The following is a 20,317-nucleotide window of genomic DNA, read 5'->3' as shown; positions in this document are numbered from 1 at the left end:
AAAGAGTAGCAACATATTAAGTAATAGTAGAGCCAATTTTACCAAGGCTGAAGTAGACAAAACTATAGCCAGTGAGAAACATAAAGGATGGTTGATTAAACGATCCTTAAAATTTGAGAGTTGGAAGGGACTTTGGAGGTCGTCTAGCCAAGAGGTGGACAGAAGGTTGATATTCAGATGCTTTAGACTTCATCCCAGAAGCCCCAGCCAGCTTGGTCGATGGTCAGGAATACTAGCATTAAACATCCATAGAGGCACCCTCTGCCCACTCCAACCTAATCCAACCACCTGCTCAATAAGGGAACTGCAATGGAGCCAGCAACTACAACAGCCTTGACAGGAAGCCTCAGCTACTCGGTGGGATAAAAATGAAATAAATGAATAGATGTGGCCATAAGCCTCTGCTTGGATACCTCCAGGAAATACCTGCCAATTCCCACAGCAGTTTCACTGCCAAACACTGCTAGGATGCATGTACTTTAAAATGCGGAAGTCTTCACATTCCAGCTATTAGGCCCTAAACCTTAAGATTGCTTTCTAAAGCGAACTTCATATGCCCTATATGCAGACACGGAGCGGCACAATTGCTTTGCATCTATTGATACAGTTCCAGATACTTTGTGCAACTCCAAATACTTAGTTGTGCAAAATTTTCACTATTGTTTGTACTGCAGTTTGCAGAACAGTGCTAATAAGTGGACCCATCAGGCTCATGCTTCTTTGGATACAATCTATTATTTTGAAGTTAGTATCATATGCAGGTTGTTCATTAATGTTAACATTTCTGCCTTATGTGTTGTTACAACTGCTAGGTGTTCACTGACATATCTGCATTTGTCACAGGGTCCAGACTCCAAAGGAGCTTTTGGACCTTCAGAGTTACACAGAAAGAGATTTCTCCCGGCCACAATTTCTCCTGCCACTGTCACTATGATGGGAAATGTTGTATCATGTGAAATGGGCTTTTCCTGAGCAATTGTTCAGACTGCATGACTCTTCCAAGTCTGGCCTAAGCAAGTTGTACCCCTACTTGAGAGGCGTAGATTTCTGAGAATTAATATCTGAGAATTACTGAGAATTAATTTCTGAGAATGAATATCTATAACTTCAAAGCCTAGGAACTAGAATATCTGTTGTGGAGAGAAAAATAAGTTAACTCTTTCATTTTGCACCAAGTTCTGAATCCAACAAAATGTGATATTATAAAGGAACTTTGGAATTTTTAATTTTAATTTAATTTTATCCATGTCATCAAATGCCTTCAGCAATGTTCTCTCATATGTGCTTAAGTTTGCAGCCATATAGTTCTGTCACATCTGCATCAAATGAGTGAGCAGCATTACTGTAAATCATGTAAAAATAGCCTGTGGGTACTTTTTTATTTGTAGGAAAAACTGTTTACCTTGCAAAAACATAGCAGTGATAAGCTTTAAGGGAAATAGGCATTCTTCTAAACCTTGGAATGTGGCTATAATGAAATCGGTGTTGATTAATGTGGTATCAAAGGCAGAGCAATTCAAGTGAGCAGAAGCTGCAACCACCAAATCTCCGGTTCTAAAGAAGCCCTGCTATTGGCAGTGTGGTGAATAGTTTGAGGGTTGTGTTGCAAAATGTAATATGTATAGTGGTTTGGGCTAAAGAGTTGCTTGGGCTGAAGAATGGCAGATTTTAAAGTTGATGCCAAAGCACAGGACTGAAATGTCACAAATCTGGTTTTGGAGTTCAGGGGCTAATGATTTGCAAATCCCATCCCACAAGTTTATTGCATTTTTATAGACACATCCAAACACATTCTGTAACCAATTTTCCAAAGCCTTTTCACTGTGCTAGGAAAGTAGGATTCATCTGTGGTTTCCTTGTTCCCCTTGGCTTCTGATATCTCATGAGATACAGCCAATACTTTTCCAAACTTTACCCTCCATTCATGAATATTACAAGTAGAGAGAGAGAGAGATTCTGTAGTATTCCCATTATTCTCCTATAATATTGAAAGTGTACATCAATTCCTCTTATCAATGGAATTATTATTATTATTAGAACATTTCTATGCTGCCCCTTGCCGAAGCCTCGGGGCGGCTTACAAACACAATAAAATACAAAAATAACAATATAAAATTAAAACAATATAAAATAAATAAAAATATAAAATATAAAAGAAGAGAAGAGACTTTCTATATTTGGTAACTCCTGGAGACTTATATCACATGTTTCAGCAGCACAATCCCTTAAAACACTGTCTCCCATTCTAGCCTTCTGCCTCCTCCCTAATCTTTGGAAACAAACTTTGTTATGCAACAGCAAAACAACCTTTAAAATAGGATTACAGGGAGAGGGTCAAACATCTCAAATGCTTTTTTGGAGTTCATCTTTGTGAAAAAATGGCTCCACATTTCACTGACTGGCTGGCTGCCAAGTTGAACTCCAAATTCTGACCAGCTGCATGTTCCTGCATGTGTTGATCTTAACACTTACAGGGGGCAACGGTGTGTTTCTACTTTTATTCCTTCTGCCAGCATCAAAAGATCAATTTCCTTGGCTGACCAAATTCCCCATGCAGCTGATTGCTGCTGACAAGGCTGCTTTTTTGTCAAGAAATTAAGTGTCTGTCCCACCAGCCATGTCTACGGGACCCTGGGAAACCTGAAAGATGGATGTTCTGCTTGCTGACCAGAACAGAAGCACCATTCACTTTTATTTCTTGATAGGATCCTAACAGTCTGAACCTCAGCAAAGAGGTAAAAAATTATACAGATGGCTCTGGAGCTTTTGGCACAGAGCAGTGATTCATAAACATAGCTGACAAGCCGTCCACAGTATCATACATGAAACCACAGGATAGACAAGCAAAGTGAAGGATCCACAGGTGTGCAAAACTGAAAGCCAGTGTTCTGTACTTCTCAGATGGTCAGACAAGGACCAAAGAGACCTTGCTGGGTGACCTTGAGCCAGGGGGATAAAAATAGATTAAACTAAGAGCTTGACTCTAAGAGCTTGGCTCTTGATGGGGTAGCTCTTCCTCTAAAGGACAGGGTCCGCAGCTTGACCCGGAGCCATCACTGGAAACCCAGGTGGCAGTGGTGGCAAGGAGTGCTTTCCTACAGCTTCGGCTGGTCCATCCGCTGCATCCTTACCTGGACAAATGCTGCCTAGCAACAGTGATTCATGCCCTCGTAACCTCCCGGTTACTGTAATGCGCTCTACGTGGGCTGCCCTTGAAAACAGTCCAGATACTTCAGCTGGTACAGAATAGAGCAGCTAGGCTGCTGACAGGGACAGGTTGTTATTCTCATGTAACACTGGTCCTCTACCAGCTCCACTGGCTTCCAGTTGAAGTCTGGGCCCAATTCAAGGTGCTGGTTTTGACCTATAAAGCCCTGAACGGCTTGGGACTGGGATATCTGAAGGAACATCTCCTTCCTTATATGCCCCCCCCCCCCCCCCCCCTAAGGTCTGCAGGAGAGGCTCTTCCCTGCAGTGGCGCCCAGATTGTGGAATGTACTACCTGAAGAGGTTTGCCTGGTGCCGAACTTATATTCTTTTCGGCTCCAGGTCAAAACGTGTTTATTTAATTGTCATTTTAAAAATTAGCATCTTAATGTTTAACAGTCACTTTTGATTTAATTTATTTTTACTGGTTGTATGTTATGTATTATATTGGTATGGATTGTTTTATTGTATTATGATTTTAATGATTGTAAGCCGTCCTGAGATGCCATAAATGACAGCATATAAAAGTTTTAAATAAATAAATAGTTTAGCTGATTTGGGGTTTGGCTGGCTCTTTTGCAAAACACCAGCTTCAAGTGGCTGAAGACTTGGGACTATTTGGTAGGGTATCTTCATAAGTTCCCTTGTGAAATTTTCAGCAAAAGAGTGCCTTCGGATGTAACTTTGATGCAAGACTGAGTGATGTTGAATGTACACTTGCACTATTTCCCATATTTCAGAATGTCCTCAGGGTACAATTCTTTGCAGAAATTCCCTGCCTTATCTCCATTAAATCGACTTTGTGAATTTTTATGATAATAGGGGAAATCCTTCCAGGTTATCTCTGAATTTCAAGACAGAGGGGTACGGTAGGCTAGGGATGGACAACTTGCAGCTCTCCTGTAATGTGGCTTACACTCCCCATCAGACCTAGCCAGCATAGCCAATGGTGATGGCTGTTGTAAGTTGGAGGCAAAACCATCTGGAGGTCCACAAGTTGTCCACTCCTGCTGTAAGCACCCCAAAATAATACTGGTCTTACTGCTTCATCATCTACAGCCTTTGCTTCGAAGTATGCCGAGTGCACCCAGCTCTCTGATTGGAATGACCAGGGCATCTTTGGAAGGAGATTTTCAAAATGGGATGCAGCACTCAAGGCAAGTCAGCAGCAATCTGGGAACACACCTTAACCAGGCTGCTCTACATTGTAAACAGGCTCGAATTCAGTTGGTTTTCTGACACACGGGCTCAGTTTGGATTTAGAGAACCTTCTTCTCATTCTGTGTCAAGGTCTGTTCAAGAAAAATGACTAGAAATCATTCTCTCAATGGGAGGCACACGAAAAAGAGAGGTGCTCCACCAGCTCTTCATTGTCCTGGCAGATGTTGCTATAAAATAGCCTTACCATCAGAATCCTTCTGGTCAGGGTTGAATGTGAGGCGACAGTTGTCCCTGTCATCTGGGATACCATCATTGTCATCATCGGGATCGCAAGCATCCCCTTTCCCATCTTTGTCATGATCGGCCTGATTGGCGTTGGGAATGTAGGGACAGTTATCTTTGTTATTCTGGTGCCCGTCTTCATCTATGTCCTCATTGTTGTCACACTGATCACCAACCAGGTCATTATCCACATCAGTCTGAAGGTAAGAGGGATGGGAAAGAATCAACAGATAGGAATGTTTGCAATGAAAAGGCAAAAAAGATTGGTAGAAGCTCAGAAGACTATGTACGGCACTAGTCATTCCTGTCAGAAATGTCAGTGAAGGCCATTTTTTTTCAAAAAGTAAACAATATCTAGAAAACATATCAAGATTGTCTCGGACTTGAGAATGAGATGCTTCACCATGGTTCTTAGTTCAAATTCCCAGCCTAATCTCACTGACTTCAAAGATGTGTTTACTCAGAGGTTTCACTTTGATTGGTTAGAAAGGGAAAGAAAGAAAAGAGCTAAGGACTAGGAAGAAAAAGGAACAGCAAGGCCATTGGCTGTGACTGGGAGGCAGAAGACTATTGGTGGAACCAGAAAGTAACTCCATCCTTCTCTGCCTCCTAACCAACAGCAAGGGCAGGAACAGGAAATGAGAACTTCCTGGCAGGAACAGGAAATGAGAACCTACTGGAGGCCCCATGGACACCATGGCAACCCCGCTTTGTTACATCTGTTTTAAAAGTAAAGCCATTTGGCCTTCATCCCTTTGTATCCATTAAGATGGGTGCCAAACCTCAGGCCTGGGGACCAAGTGTGACCCTCTGGGCTTGTCCAGTAGGACACACCCTGGCCTCACGCCTTTCCCCCAGCCATTGATCACTTTTTCCAGCTGTTGTAGGTGTTTCCACCCATCCTAAAAGGTTGACACCTGAAGATGTGCTTACTGGCAGTAAGAGCTTTATTTATTTAGCTACCCAATAGGTGAGGCTCTCTGAGCAGCGAACAAAAGCTTTAAGCTACAATATGTTGGTATTTTGGATGGCTTGGGCCACACTCACTTTTGCCTTCAGCTATACCCACCCCTGTATTTTCTCCAAACTGGGATTCATCTCTTGGGCTGATGGCAGTTCTTGCATTAAGAGCACTGCAAGAACACCTTGAGCTCAACAGATCTCAATTCTAGCCTTTGGTCTCTGTGTCAGATTTTATGGATGAGAAAATCTAGGCTGCTCTTGTAGGAGCCTTCTCTTGGGCAGACAACATTCTTAAGATATGAGTGGCTGCTATTGACCTCCCTCTATAAATTCTTTATAAACCTAAGAAGCCGGTGGCAATCCCTTCACACAATTAGAAATTCCAGACTATTCACCCAAATCAAAGGCAAATATTTCGGTTGCACTTTGAAAACTTGAAATGCTGCTTTTTAATAGCCTGAGCATCCAATTCACCTCAAGCCACAGAGTTTGCCATTAACAGAATTGTGCCGCTTGTTACTGAACAGAACCATTTTAATTCTGTGTAAACTAGGTGGCTTTTCCATTCCAGATAGAATTATGAATAGGTAGAGCATAGCACCACTGTAACGCAAGCCTGGAAAGCCCATTATACTTTGGGACTTCTGTTACCAATTTTAAAATGCCTGGTGGGCCAAATAAAACACACGCACGCACGCACGCACGCACTCCCTCACACTCAGACATATATTTTGCTGCACTGACAGGAATAGAAATGCCATGCACTGTCCCAGCTGCCTTTGCACTGACACCAGCTTGGGAAGAAACTCTTTGGAGGAACACTGTGCAAAGCAGGCACACAGTGTGTGTGTGTGTGTGTGTGTGTGTGTTGTGGGGGGGTGGTCTTTGCTGTGAACATTTCCCAGCTTTGAGGAATCCTAGAATAAGCTTCTCTTCCCTTCCCAAGTCAGACCTGCCACCAGCAGAGTGAGGCAATGTGTCTTGGAAAGTTTGCCTAAGGAGATTTTGGAGTCCTATGAATGGGTAGCAAAGGGACGGTCATTTTTGGAGGCTGCACAATGCAGACATTCTGCTTAAGCTGAGCCCATCTGGATCCAGTCCAGCCTGGGATGCAGTGTCAAGAATAGGCATAGTCAGGCACCTGCTGAAGGCTCACACCTGGCAGGACCCCACTGCTGAGCCACCTGGACTTGTTCACCTGCCTTTCACTTTGGCTGTTGTGAGGAGGAAGAGCAGCAGGGAACTGCTTGCTTGCTCACCACCTTTCTACCTGGCATTGGTAGAACATCCTTTATGGCAGGCAAAGGAGCTCCAATTCCACCTCAGGCCCCAAACTAAGTCTATGGCACTTCCACAATGGGAAAAAAAATGAAGGTTCTTCAAGTCACGGCCAACATCCATCTATTCAGCCTCCATGTGGACATACTACTTTATGTACCTGATCCGGGTTGTGTACCAGTGGACAGTTATCACATTGATCACCAACTCCGTCCCCATCTGTATCGCTCTGGTCTGTGTTGTAGACATACGGGCAATTGTCTCGTTCATTAAAGACATCTGCCAGGATGAAAAAGCAAGGTAAATAAAGCCATATGTTCACATTCCACTCACAAAGAGCTGCGTTCAGTTTTCAAAAACTACCACAGTCATGAATGGGATTTTCCCTATTTTATCTTCACAAGAGTCATATGTGATAAGTTAGACTGCGGGAAAAGAACTAGCTGCAGGCCATCCAGGGAGCTTCATGACTGATTTGGGATTTAAGCCTGGCCTTCTCTGTGTCAGCAGCAAGCAGAATAACTTGACTGAGAGCACGGCTGCATTGTCCTATGCTTGTTCCATAGGGAAAATATAGCCTCCCCTAGCTCTCTGAAAGGTTGTGGGGTTCTGCTGTCTGATTCTCTGTTGACCAAACACCTTTAGGATGTCACTTCAGTGAATAATCCCCAACCTAGTTCTGGGATCACCCCTTTATGACCAACAATCTGCCATACAAAAACGTTGCATGCTACATGATCTGACAATGGGGGAAAAGTAAGAACATATTTATTTATTTACTTACTTACTTATTGCATGTATCTATCTATTGCATTTATTTATTTATTTACTGTATTTTTATCCTGCCCTTTCTCAGCCTCTCACTTTCTATTAGCTATCTATCATCTCCCATGCTCAATTCAAAGTGCTGGTTTTGACCAGAACTGTCAGGCCTTTTACCAGCCCGAGTGCAGCAAATCATAGGTGAGGCACTCTGTCTGCAAAGTATGTCAAGTTACGGCCTTTTTGGTGATGGCCCTTCCAAATATAAAAACATAGGCAGAGCTGTGCTGGGTCACGCCAATGCCCATCTAGTCCAGCATTTTCTTTACACAGGGGCCTGACCAGCTGCCCACAAGATCCTACAAGCCGGATATTAATGCAACAGCGCCCTCCCACCCATGTTCCCCAGCAACTGGCATACGAAGGCATGCTGGCTTTACTAGTGGAGGTAGCATGCAGTCATCCAGACTAGCAGCCATTGATAGCCTTATTCTCATGGCTCTTACTTTTTTTTTTTTTTTTGGTCCATTCTTTTGTTGTTCAAAGGGATGACCAAAATGAAACTCCTTTTTAAAGAATTTATTTTTAAAAAGTTATTGTTGTAATCTACATGAAGATCAGGGATATTTAAATAAATGAAATAAATATCCCCGAGTGTTGAAAGGAACTCCATACTACTGACAATCCTGAAAGGTTTGAGAGACTGCACAGATACGCACATCAAAGATTTTGTGCATGCCCTTACTGAATCAAAGCCAAGGCTGCATAGTTTGGGGTTTTCCCCGCATTGGCGAAAACTGGAATTGAACTGCCAGGACATGCTGCAGCAACTTCCTTTCTAAAGACATTGATGCTTCTGCTTCAAAGTCATGTCCAAAACCGCAAACCTAGAAGTATTCCAAAAACACCAAAGATGTTTGGCTTGGTAGATTCTTGAGTACTGGGCTACTGTTCAGGTCAGTTTTGGCAGTTTAAAAAACCTTTAATATTGATTTTTTTTTCCTTTCCAGATCCAAAAATGTAATTAGGAATCCTTAATATTCTATGATCCAAAATTTATTTCTTTTCCGCTCCTGAGGCACTCTGGCAAAAGCTTTGGAGGAAGACATTTGATCTGGCTGGCAGATCAAGTGTGGTTCCTCATATAGGCATACTTGATATAAATATTTTATCGTATTGTATTTTTTCCTTGTAAGTTGCTCAACTTATTGGGTGGTCTATATATTAGCATAGTAAGTGAATAATACATGCCAATAACTGTTGGGTATTGGTGGACCATAATTATGTTTTCATTCTATTTTGAATCATTTTTATATCGAATGTAATGTTCTTAGAAAGTGTATGTGTGTCCTTCCACTACTTGTTAGACAGACCTGCTTGGAGTTAGATCTATTCCAGAACTACTTAGGAGATATAGGAAGGTCTTCTCTACCACGTTCAACACTATGAGGTTATTTCTCCAGTGAAACCAACCAGTGCCCAGCTCTACTGGTTTTTATAAGATCATGTAAAATATTCCTTTCAAAATGTCCTTTTGATGAGTCAGCTACTTTTATGGTTAAATTGGATGGAGTTTAATGTATTTTCTAATGAATTATGATAATGATGGTCATTTGCAGGGGGTGGGAGTTATTTTACTATTAGATATCTTAGATTGGAATAAAAAGTTGGATATAAACTCACAAGAAAATAAATTACATTCAAAACTCTGATGGAACTATTTTAAAGCAAGAAATAATCCTCAGATATCTGGATTAATAGAAGAAATGACCAACGAGACAATGAAACTAATGATACTGGCTTCTGTCCAATGATGGTGTTCTGTTTACAAAAGGCTCTTTGTTCCAGGGGAGAGTTCCATGAACGGAAGGGAAAGAGACAGTTTCACTGAATCTGCTCTGAAGGCTCAAACATCCTGTAAAACAGGATGTAAGGTAGTGCTGGGAAATAGGGGGAATTGCCAGAAAGGAACACCACCATTGGATAAATCCAATATTGTTGGTCAATACCATCCTAAGCATTGCTTTGTGGCTAAGAAAGCAAATCTCAAGACTGGGCAATATCCAGTCATTTGAGTTTGAACATGGTGGACATAAACCACCATGGGTGCAGCAATGTCACATGAAGAAGAAGGGTATTTGAGTGCATCTAACGTCTTGTTGGCACCTTTATCTTGCCTTCTTAAACACAGGCACAAATGGGCTTAGATATGATGAGCAATTGTTTGGGCTAGAGGTTGTTGTTTTTACAAGGGAGAGAGCAGGACATTGAGTTGTGGTTTATTCTGAACCATTTGCTACAATGCTGAATTAGAGCAAAATATGTAAGAATGAATAAGAATGTACCATCTCCATCAATGTCCACAGCACACGCATCGCCCTCCCCGTTATTATCTGTGTCAATCTGAGCGGGATTATGCACATAGGGGCAATTGTCACAACGGTCTCCAACTTCATCCTTGTCATAATCAAACTGACGGGGATTAAAAAGCAGGGGGCAGTTGTCCTAAAAGGATAAACAATAGTAAAAAATATATGAACATAGTCCAGAAACAATTGCATTCCCAAAATATATATTGGCCCCCTCTTCTACAAACACAGTTATATTTAAAACATGTTCCCACTGGGCTTTTCCAGTGGCCTCCTGCTACCACTACTGGTAATACTTCTAATAATACCAATAATTTAACATCAAGTGTGTGTGTGTGTCCTGGATAGATCAATTTAACAAATTATTCTGGCATCAATGTTCAAGTTTAAATATTTGCCCAGATGTATGTTGTCTTATACATTCCAATAAAACAATTATAAAAGCAAGACTCTTGAAATGTTACATTCTCTGAAAACTTGTATTGGCTTGAAATGTTCAGTGACATCCATAAATTACAGTTGTTTAGAGAGCAGATAAATTTGTAACCTGCCCAGGGAGCCCTATGGCTAATAGGCAGGATAAAAGTCCAATAAACAAACCTGGTTTAATAAAATTCGAATATAGCAAACACACTGACAACTTCTTGATTATAATCATATTGATTTCTTCTGAAAAGCTAACATAAATTAAAGAAAGATAACTTACTTTGTCATCTTCTACACCGTCATTGTCATCATCCTCATCACAGGCATCACCTTTCCCATCTTTATCAAAGTCTTCTTGCCCAGAATTAGGCAGGAGAGGGCAGTTATCCTAGTCACACAAACAATCCTAGATTGGTACTCAGTTCTGTTGCACAAACTGATAAGGACTCCAGACTATGAGTAAACACGTGCCCCACAAGAAAGTATAAAATACATCAATGGGCAAATTAGAAGTAGGAACTCTGAAACGATTGCGCATGCATAAGCTAAAGTGCATATGTATGCAATTAACTTTCAGTACTCTTAAGTTATAGTGGGAGGTGGTCTTTGGTTATGTCAGATAATATTTCTAAGAGGGAATGATTACTAATGATAGTTACAACCCAATATTTTTGCTAGTTTGTTAAAGAAGGCATTTAACCTCTATTAAATACACAAACATACTACAAAAATAACGGGTTGAGCTTTTGGGAATAGCCTCTTCTAAATGGATTCAGCATGTTAGATGTTGTATATAATGAAAGCAGATCTTGGTATTGCTTCTCCACACAGATGTCCTGATGGCAGGAACCAAAAAAAAGAGAAATGTGAACTGTAAATGCTGAGCTGGCCATGTTAACAAGGTAGCAGACATCAGACAAGGCGGAAAGTATCGATGTCTTAATTGTATGGGCAGTGAGAGTCTAGCACTTGCTTCCTGTTCATGTGAGAATTGTGGAGTCACATGCAGTTTTCAAACATTGATCTCAATTCTTAAGTAAAGCACAGAACCCTTCTCCAGAAGGAACGAAGTGGGGGCTGGGGGGAATTCTTACAGTTAGGAATAGGGCCAAATTTCTCTTGAGCTGCTATTTTTAGCTAACCAAATTTGCAGTTTCTGGACTAATTAGACACAAATTATCTTTTGTACTGTGCACTTTTCTGAATTCTGTCTCTGGCCTCAGATCTGGAAATCTGAACAATTCTGTGGCCCTTTAGATGTCTAGAGGGTCATAGGATTGCTCTGTAAATGAACTGATGTTTTATACAAAGTTCTAGGCCTGTGTAAGTACTGGGATCCACCTTCAAAACAGCATAGCGCCAGTGAGAGTTGGCACTAGCATGATTTAGATGCCGTAAGTTACATTTTGGGACAATGAAAATGAGAGGTAAATTATAGGTTATGCTCACATTTAATTATCAATTTCAGAAAAGACAAACATGTTAGTCTATTGTAATCTAGTTGAGGTACTGATTCATGTTCTTGGAACTTAGGATAAGACAGGAAAATGAGAGGAGTATTTCACTTGCCATTCTTTTGATCAACAGTAGCCTAATAAATGGCTTGAGAAAAACCATTTGCTGGAGGCTATCCGCAGGCCACTCCAGGTGCTCTCCACTAAGGCCTTTATAGACGTAATGTCCATCACTTTTTCTCACTTACCTTAATGCAGTGATAAGTAGCATTGGCAGCACAGACCAGGTTATTATTGGGCCATCCATCCAAGTCAGAATCTTCACCACAGATGAATCCATCACCAGCGTAGCCCGTCCTACATTCACACTTGTACATGGGCTCACTGAAATGGCCCAGGTAGATGCACTCTGCTGACCTGTGGCAGTTGTGTGTTTTGTCTTTGCAAGGATTGGCAGGTTCACATACCTGAAATGTGAAACATAATCATTCAAACCATTCCGCAGTAGGGAGATATGAGTTGTGTAGGTCTACAGCTGGACTAAGCAACACAGGCTAAGTAAACTGGATCATGAGATGTGGCTTACACTGGGGAGGGTAGGTAGCTTTGATGTAATGAACCTTATTTTCTCCCTTTACATAAATGGTTTTTTTCCTGAACAGTAGGAAATGGGAGTCATTGTTATGTGTTTTGATTTCATTCTCATTGTAGCAAGTTAAAATACTTGGAGAGCAAGAGGAGAATCTACTATTATCAGTACAGAAGACTGGAAGAACTGAACAAGGCTGGCTAGTCCGTGCCTGAAATATCTGTAGTTGTTAAAGCAAAAAGTTGCTTTAAGTAACAGATTAGTCACTTACATGCAGTGCTGATATAATACACAAAACAAACTTTGCATTCAGCTAAACTAGCCTTCCCTGACCTGGTGCTACCAGATATGTTTGACTATAATTCCCATCATTCCCAGCTAGCATGATCATTGGATGTGCTTGCTGGGACTGATGAGACTTACAATTCCACACTCCTAGAGGGTGCCAGCTTCAGGGGAGGCTGAAGTGAGCTGACAAAAACAACCAAACCAAGCCAACCCAGAAGACATATTTTTTCTGATTCAAAACCTCACCTATTTTTGTTTGGTGTTTTGTTTTTGGTACAAAAAGTCAAGAAGCCAATATGCTAGTCCCTTTGATTTAAATGGAACATAAAGCATCCAAAGCATGTAGATAAACAGAAGTGTTTGCTTCCCAGAGTGCTGTTGAACTTTAGGCCACATGACTTCTAGTTGGGCCCAGATTTAACAACCTTTCATTAAAATCCTGAGCAAAGACTCAAGGAACATTTGCTTGCTGAGTTTCTAAGTGATGCACTTTTGTCAATGCTGCTTTTATGAATAAGGCTTTATTTAAATAAAGAATAGTGTTAAGTAGAAATACAGATTACTCAACATATTTCTCCCACATCTGCAAACTCCTGCATGTCATTAACCAACATAAATTTATTACGGGGCAATAATATCCAACTCCACCCATTTCCTGTGCAGCAGTTTCAGGATGTAGCACCCAACCAACACGTTAGCTGCCTTTGTTTTAAAATCATCAAGCCAGCTTAATGGACTGTGATTTCCTTTCAACAAGCCTTGACTGGAATTTCTGTATCAATTTTGTTTTGACTGAAAACTTTATTACTAATATTAATTACTACTTAACATTTAGACTGCACGGAGTGTGTCAACCAACAAATGGACCAGTACGAAGACACTGAGTCAACTCAAAGACAGCTATTTTAAGACAGAAAAGTAAAATACAATTTCTCTGCGTTGCCTCCTCCTGAATTTCGGTTCTTTGCAAAGTGAGATCTTCCAGCAGTGTCATATATTTTCACAAAATGTACCCATTATATTAACTGTGCTGGTTCTTTGCCACAACATATTAAATGTATTATAGTAGGGAGTAGCTGAAGAACTATTCTTAATGCCCCTCCCAAAAAGCATCTGCTACACTCTCCACATACCTTTTTATTTGGTCCTAATTAACCTATTTGAAGCCCTAATATCTCTGCCATCCTTTGTTGCATGACAATAATTAATATGAAAAAAGTCCAGATGGGTTTGGGTTGGCTTTGAATGTCATATATTTTAAACATTCAGTGTTGCACTTGCTAATTCCATGGTTCTCTAAAACAATGACTCTTTAAGGCAGATACATCTTCCGTTCTGTGTGCCACATCTTTCTACCAGATGGATAACATTTTCCATTCCGTTACTGGCCACCAGCCTTCTTTCAACAGCACTTACTTGTTTTTCTGTCTTGGCAGCTTCTAGGCCCACCCCATAAGGCTGATTTCCTTTGTAGCGTGGAGGGCATGGCAAGCAGTGGAATCCTGGATTCGTGTTTACACAACGGTGGTTCTGATTTAACTTAAAGCAAACGTCTGGCACTACTGCACACTGTCCAAAACACACAAATTGGGAGAGAGAGAGAGATGTACTGAGTTATCTCACTGGGAAAGCTCCAACACAGACAACCACGCATTCCCAGAGGTGGGGTCAAAGAAGCATTTCCATGGACACTGAAACTTCATCTACCTCATCAAGGTCCTCACAGAATGTCCCATTTCCAAGGTAACCAGCAGGGCATGCGCCACAGGACCAAGAACCATCAGGGTAGCTGCTGCATTCTGCCCCAGGAAAGCAAGGATTCGACAAGCATCCATCTGCCGGAACAAGGTGAAAGAGCATTATTTGTGGCAGCCCTAAGTTAATCTCCTTTTCCGGATAAAGCAGAAATAAAGGCAGGAAACAAGAATAATTTGCACCATTTAGATAGGAGACTCTGTTTCTTTTCACAATATGTCAATATAAACATCTGGCTGAAGTAACAATTACTATATTTGATAACCATATCAAATATTCAATGCAACAGAGTTACTCCATCTTCTACAAAGGCACAATAGTGACAACTACTGTGAGTAAATATGCCTTATTTTAACTCAAATTTTAGGGCCATTCTTGTCAGACTCAGTGCAGCTTCTCAGAGATTCAGACAGGTGCCTTTCTCAATCTTACTGTCCAAGCTGCTTCTACCTAGTGATGCCTTCTCCATACTCATATTATGTGTCCTCACAGAGTTATGGCCCCTTCTTAGCCTGGTCCTTCAAGAAAGACTTGGAGTGCTGGACCACACATCAACAATCATGACTGCGGTATGTTTGCATAGATCACAGCTGTCTCTCCAATTCATTTGGTACTCACCTATTGGACAATCCTGCTTGTTGCACATATCACGCTGGATGACATCTCCCGCACATGGCTTCCCGCCAAACTGAGGCTCTGGGCTATTGCAGAGACGTGATCTCTCACGAATCCCTCCTGCGCAGGTAACTGAGCACGCAGACCATGGAGACCAAGGACTCCATCGTCCATTGACTGGAACAGGCCAGACAACAGGAAATATGAGTCCAAGCCGCACTGCAATCCCACAGCAGACCACAGAGCTATTCGTTGAGTTCAAGAAACTTTTGGAAGTGGTCACTTTTAGGCATGTACAACTCATCTTGTTTGAACTCAATGGCCTTCCAACACATTCCCAAGCCAAAGATAGGCTGAGTTGAAAGAAGGTAGGTTTCAGCTTCCACAGAATTATTCAAAATATTTGCACAAATTTGGAACCAAGAACTATGCATATTTACCATGTTTTGCACAAATTAGGGCCAACTAGTTAGAATCAAGTCTTTCTTCTGTCCTGATGATCTTGTTGTAGCATTCACAGGAGGAGGGTGGAAGCATCCTCCCTCACTGCATTCAAACACCCTCTACCTTGGTCACCTTGACATTGCTGATAGTTATTTTCAGATTAAAATTCAGGTCTCTGCTCCTCGATTTGTGCAAATGGATGCCATTTGTACCAGTTCAGCCCATTTTAAAAATGATGGGCCACATGCTGGCTCAGCTTACATCAGATCAAGTCTGCACCAGCACAGGGTGGATAGAATGCAATCCACAGAGCTGCATCAAGAAAATCCATTGGATTTTCTCCAGCATCATTGGAATCACACATTCCTTGAGCAAGATATGGTGGCCAGAAGCAAGAAAGAGCAGGGCTGTTGCAGCTCTAATGGTGGTGTAGAAGGGGGACTTGTAGCAAGTGCAACCAATCAGGCAAGCTACACCAAATGAAATGTCTTCCTACACAACCATTCATGGGGAAAGCATTCTGCCTTCTATTCCAGTTGAAAGGGTGGCTTCACTTTTTGAATGGATTGAAAATATTCTGCCTGTAGCGGCATCACCCACTCTTTATTTACCTCTGAAATATATGCAGTAGCTAGAGGCGGGTTGCAATAAAGAGATCTGAAGGGATTTTTTCATCTAAGAGGTGCACAGCCAATCTAAATCAGGTACTGTTTAAATTGCAAAATTGCTTCCTTGGTAAACATGTGTTTTTCATGTGGATGCTATAAAACCCAAATTATGAGAGCAATCACAGGCTTCCATTGTTGGAGAAAAAACAGCAAATAAGGGTGCATTTCTGCAAACATTTCAACAACAAAATGTCATATACTTCCCAGAATGCCTCAGCCAGCCACACTGGCTGAGGGATCCTGGGAGCTGTAGAACTTCTTGCTGTTGAAACATAGGTAGGATTGTGTCCCAAACCACCCAAGAGAGTTCAACAAGCCTAGGAATTTCTAAGCTGGACGTAGTGTATTCCTACACATATTTATTCAGAAGTAAGTTCCATTGTTTTCATTGAGATTGCCCTCAATGAAAGTGAGCATAGGATTGCATCCTAAGCTGTTTAGAAGGATACAATGGTGCTGTAGTTACAACCTTGCTTAGCAACCAGTTTCCCTCAAGTGCCACTTGAGTGAGGTAGGTAAAAAGCAGTCTACTGATAGCACGGTACTAGTAGGACTAAATGGCACTTTGATATGGGCTGGATTTGGCCCAGGGGGGCTTCCGTTGCTGATTCCAACATTTATAGAAGTTATTGTGGCCTAACAAATGTGACATCGAGCCTGATCAGAAGATGGAAGTGCAAACTAACAAACCTACTTGGACATGGGGGTCCCTCACATTCCTTCGTTTCACGGCCACTTCCTTTGCAGCCTTTTCCGCCCATCTGTGGGATGGGGGAGTTGCAGAGACGAATGCGAGTTATGTTGCCTGCTCCACAGGTCACAGAACAGGAAGACCAAGGGGACCAATGGCTCCAGCCACCATCTTGACGTACTGGTCAGGAGAAAAGACATAATCATGGATCACACTCTTGCCTGTGCAGTTTTGTAAGGCTCCAATAAAAATTCCCTTTTTACAAATGTCCAGAGCAACTACGGCTGTCTGTCAAACCGTGCAAATATCTAGCCATTTTAATCCATGGGTCCTGCGCATAGTACTCCAAAGAACTAAACTCAGTTGGACGGGATTTTCAAAAATGCTGAGTAGAACCAGGAGCTGAGTTTTCCTCCTTGATATTCATGCCGTTTGAATTCTAAATATGTCCCATTTCCATGAGTAGTTCATGTAACTGTTTACCACAGTCTGGCAAGACAACATCTCCAGCAAAGGATGGCATCCTCACCCATCAAAACACTGGCAACAGTTAATGAACAGTACTTTCCTGTAAGAACCGGAGCAATGGCATTACGGTAGTTTGCATTCCACCCTTGTCAAATTATCCCTGATCCACCCATTTTCCTCATGAAAAAAGGAAAGACCCTGAACAGTTCTTCTAAATACATGATTGGTTCCAGGTTTGTTTTGTTTGTTGAGGGACAAGTTGAAGCTGTGAAGGAAACGAAAGCTACCGCACTCACTGCGATTGTCACATTTGCCAAGGGAACAGGTTCTGGTTTGAATGGATGGGCCTCGGCAAGTGTTGCTGGTGACGTCACATGACCTTCCCCGCTGTTGTGTTCCAGATCCACACGTCATGGAACATTCTGTCCATTCAGACCAAGGAGACCAGCCCTCTTCGCTATCATCAGCTGCAAATAAAAATAAGAATACAAGGACTTAACGCTGAAGAATTACCAGTCCTCCAAAGCTTTAGAGCTGTTAAGCCTAGATACAGCCCAAAGCACTAGATCAGGGGTCTCAAACTCAACGTACCTGGGGGCCGCTGGAAGTAGAGTCTGGGTGAGGCTGGGCCGCATCAAGTATTCCACCACCGTGGGGGTGGTGGGCCGCTCATCCCGCGGCCGGCCCGGGGGCCACCAGCGCTTTGAAGGCCGCAGGGCCCCTCGCCCGTGCCCCGCCCGTCCCGGCAATTGGCCCTCGGGCCGCAAGTTTGAGACCCCTGCACTAGATGGACACAGCCCAGTCATAAGATGTTGCTGATTACTTTTAAGATATATCACCCATCTGGTTTCCAAAAATGCACTGAAAGGTTTTAAAGGTTACTCCATGTACAAATTTGCTCCTGATATAATAGGGTTCTGAGAAGCATAATTTTCAAAAATTCCTTTGCTTTGACGTTCAGTAGGAGAATGGATGTAACATAATGGGCTTTCAAATAAACAGCTCCACTTGTAAAAATTGAGATGGAAAGTATCTGTGTGAGGATTCTTCCAATTCAGACTGCAGATTTAAATTCACCTTTGGAGTAATGCTAATCTTCTCAGAAGGAAGAAGCCTTGCTTATCTCTCCTGCTCCTTCTCTTCTTTCTACCACATCTTGTCTTTCACTAGTGGAAGGAAATATTCTAGGCAACAAGGCATTAAGGTTCGCTTCAGGAGATCTGGGGGCCATTTTTGCAAATAAGGGAATTTTGACCCATTGGGCACTCCCTCCAGATTCCACCCCTCATATTTTCCCCCAAATTCAGGGGTGGCAGGGGCTACAGCATGGGGCACTCAACTCTGCATATGGCCCACAGACTGCATATTGCTCATTGCTGCATTAAGAGGTTTCCAAGGAAATTCCATTAGTGATACATATAGCTAGCAGATTAAGCATAAAACATGTGTACAAGAATCCTAGTTATCACCAGCCTCTTCTGCATTGTGTAAATACTGATGGGAGACTTATTTGCCATTTGCCTGGGATGAGAATTATTTGCCAGATCAACCTGCCTTGGACCCTTAGAAGGCTGTGGGCCACCAATAGTTGGTTTCAGATTCCCAAGGTTAGTAGACAAACAAGGGTATACCCCCCTGTCCATTGGCCTGCATGGCAATGACTTCCAGAGTCAAATAGAAAGCTTGGTCCCAGAATCCCCTGCAGGTCAGTTGGGGTTGGGACACCTAAGAGGCTTGAGTGGATGGGAGAAGTATGCCCAAATCAAAATCTTGCCACCCCACAGTCTGTTCCTAACAACAGATGAGCTGGCATAGTCCCTTGCATGAGAATTATAAATTGTGAGGGTTAGCAAGCAACTGCAGCAGGTCTCAGTAAGAATGGGAAGGACTAGACCCAACATCTCCTGCAAGGACCTTACCACCCTTCAGCCAACCCTTGTTTGAATGTTCTTCACAAGACCCAGGATTGTGTGACAACAATGGCAAAAGTGATAGATTGCCTCAAAAGTCTAATTTATGCAAATCTATTTCTGCAAATATGATTTACCTTAACAGCACTCAGTGGCATCCCTTTGCATCAGACAAAGATAACTTTAGGGTACAATCCCATGCAAGTTTCAACAGAAAAAGCCTACAACTCCCAGCATGCCCCAACCAGCTACTCATCGCTGGCATACGACTGCACCTTTAATCACCTGAATCTGGGAAAGAATCACCAAATCATTTTTGACTATTTTTCTGATCAGCTTGCCAAAATAACAGCAGGGTGAAGTCATTAATGCAGGCTGTTAAGTATTGCATTATTCCTGCCATATCAAAGCAAAAGACTTTGAAAATATGCAAGTGTTTGATAATTTCTCCTCTTAATTCTAAATATTCCTAAATAATGGGTAGTGGTTCTACCTGTAAGGTACCCATTTTGTATGCCATAAAAGACTTGCCTGCCTACTGAAACAATATTCATGATTGTTAATTTTTCATTAAACTATACAGTGCATTTATTATGTTGAAATTCCATGTAGTTGAATACACCACGTTACCTGCTGACAACCTGGGTGGACAGGTAGAAGAGCAAACACCTCATCGCAGCTCAGCCCACATGTTTGAAAGATACATTGCCCTTGTATTTCGTACTTACTGTGTGAACAGACAGGACAGCATTCGCCCTCAATAAACAACGGACTGACACAATGCACAGCTGGGCAAGTGATTTTATTACAGACTGTTTTAGCATTCTGTATGCAAAGAAAACAAAACATAACCATTACCCACATATCAGGCAAACTAAATGCTAGAGCATTCAGTAAAGCCATCTCCTCAAAAAGCGGGGAGGGAAACGAAATGTACAAGCAATGCAAAAGCAGGCATGATGCTTTTTTTCCACCAGAGGCGTACAT

At 42.0% G+C, this 20,317-nt stretch overlaps 1 protein-coding gene across 1 annotated transcript in view; it reads right to left on the bottom strand.

The window, feature by feature from the left end:
- THBS2 (thrombospondin 2) overlaps positions 1-20,317 on the bottom strand; it is a 40,086-nt gene that overhangs the window by 5,394 nt on the left and 14,375 nt on the right. Inside the window, exons 6-16 of the mRNA XM_044435478.1 lie at positions 20,059-20,155; positions 17,717-17,887; positions 16,956-17,132; positions 15,153-15,326; positions 14,487-14,614; positions 14,196-14,348; positions 12,151-12,369; positions 10,729-10,836; positions 9,999-10,158; positions 7,052-7,170; positions 4,613-4,847 (exon numbers count right to left, since the gene is read on the bottom strand). Of these exons, the coding sequence (XP_044291413.1) occupies positions 4,613-4,847; positions 7,052-7,170; positions 9,999-10,158; positions 10,729-10,836; positions 12,151-12,369; positions 14,196-14,348; positions 14,487-14,614; positions 15,153-15,326; positions 16,956-17,132; positions 17,717-17,887; positions 20,059-20,155 (1,741 nt within the window). The remainder of the gene's footprint in view (positions 1-4,612; positions 4,848-7,051; positions 7,171-9,998; positions 10,159-10,728; positions 10,837-12,150; positions 12,370-14,195; positions 14,349-14,486; positions 14,615-15,152; positions 15,327-16,955; positions 17,133-17,716; positions 17,888-20,058; positions 20,156-20,317) is intronic.

The sequence above is a fragment of the Varanus komodoensis genome, unplaced genomic scaffold (assembly GCF_004798865.1).
Source record: "Varanus komodoensis strain SLA01 unplaced genomic scaffold, ASM479886v1 scaffold1, whole genome shotgun sequence".
Lineage (NCBI taxonomy): Eukaryota > Metazoa > Chordata > Lepidosauria > Squamata > Varanidae > Varanus > Varanus komodoensis.
This window is presented reverse-complemented; position numbering and strand designations above follow the sequence as displayed.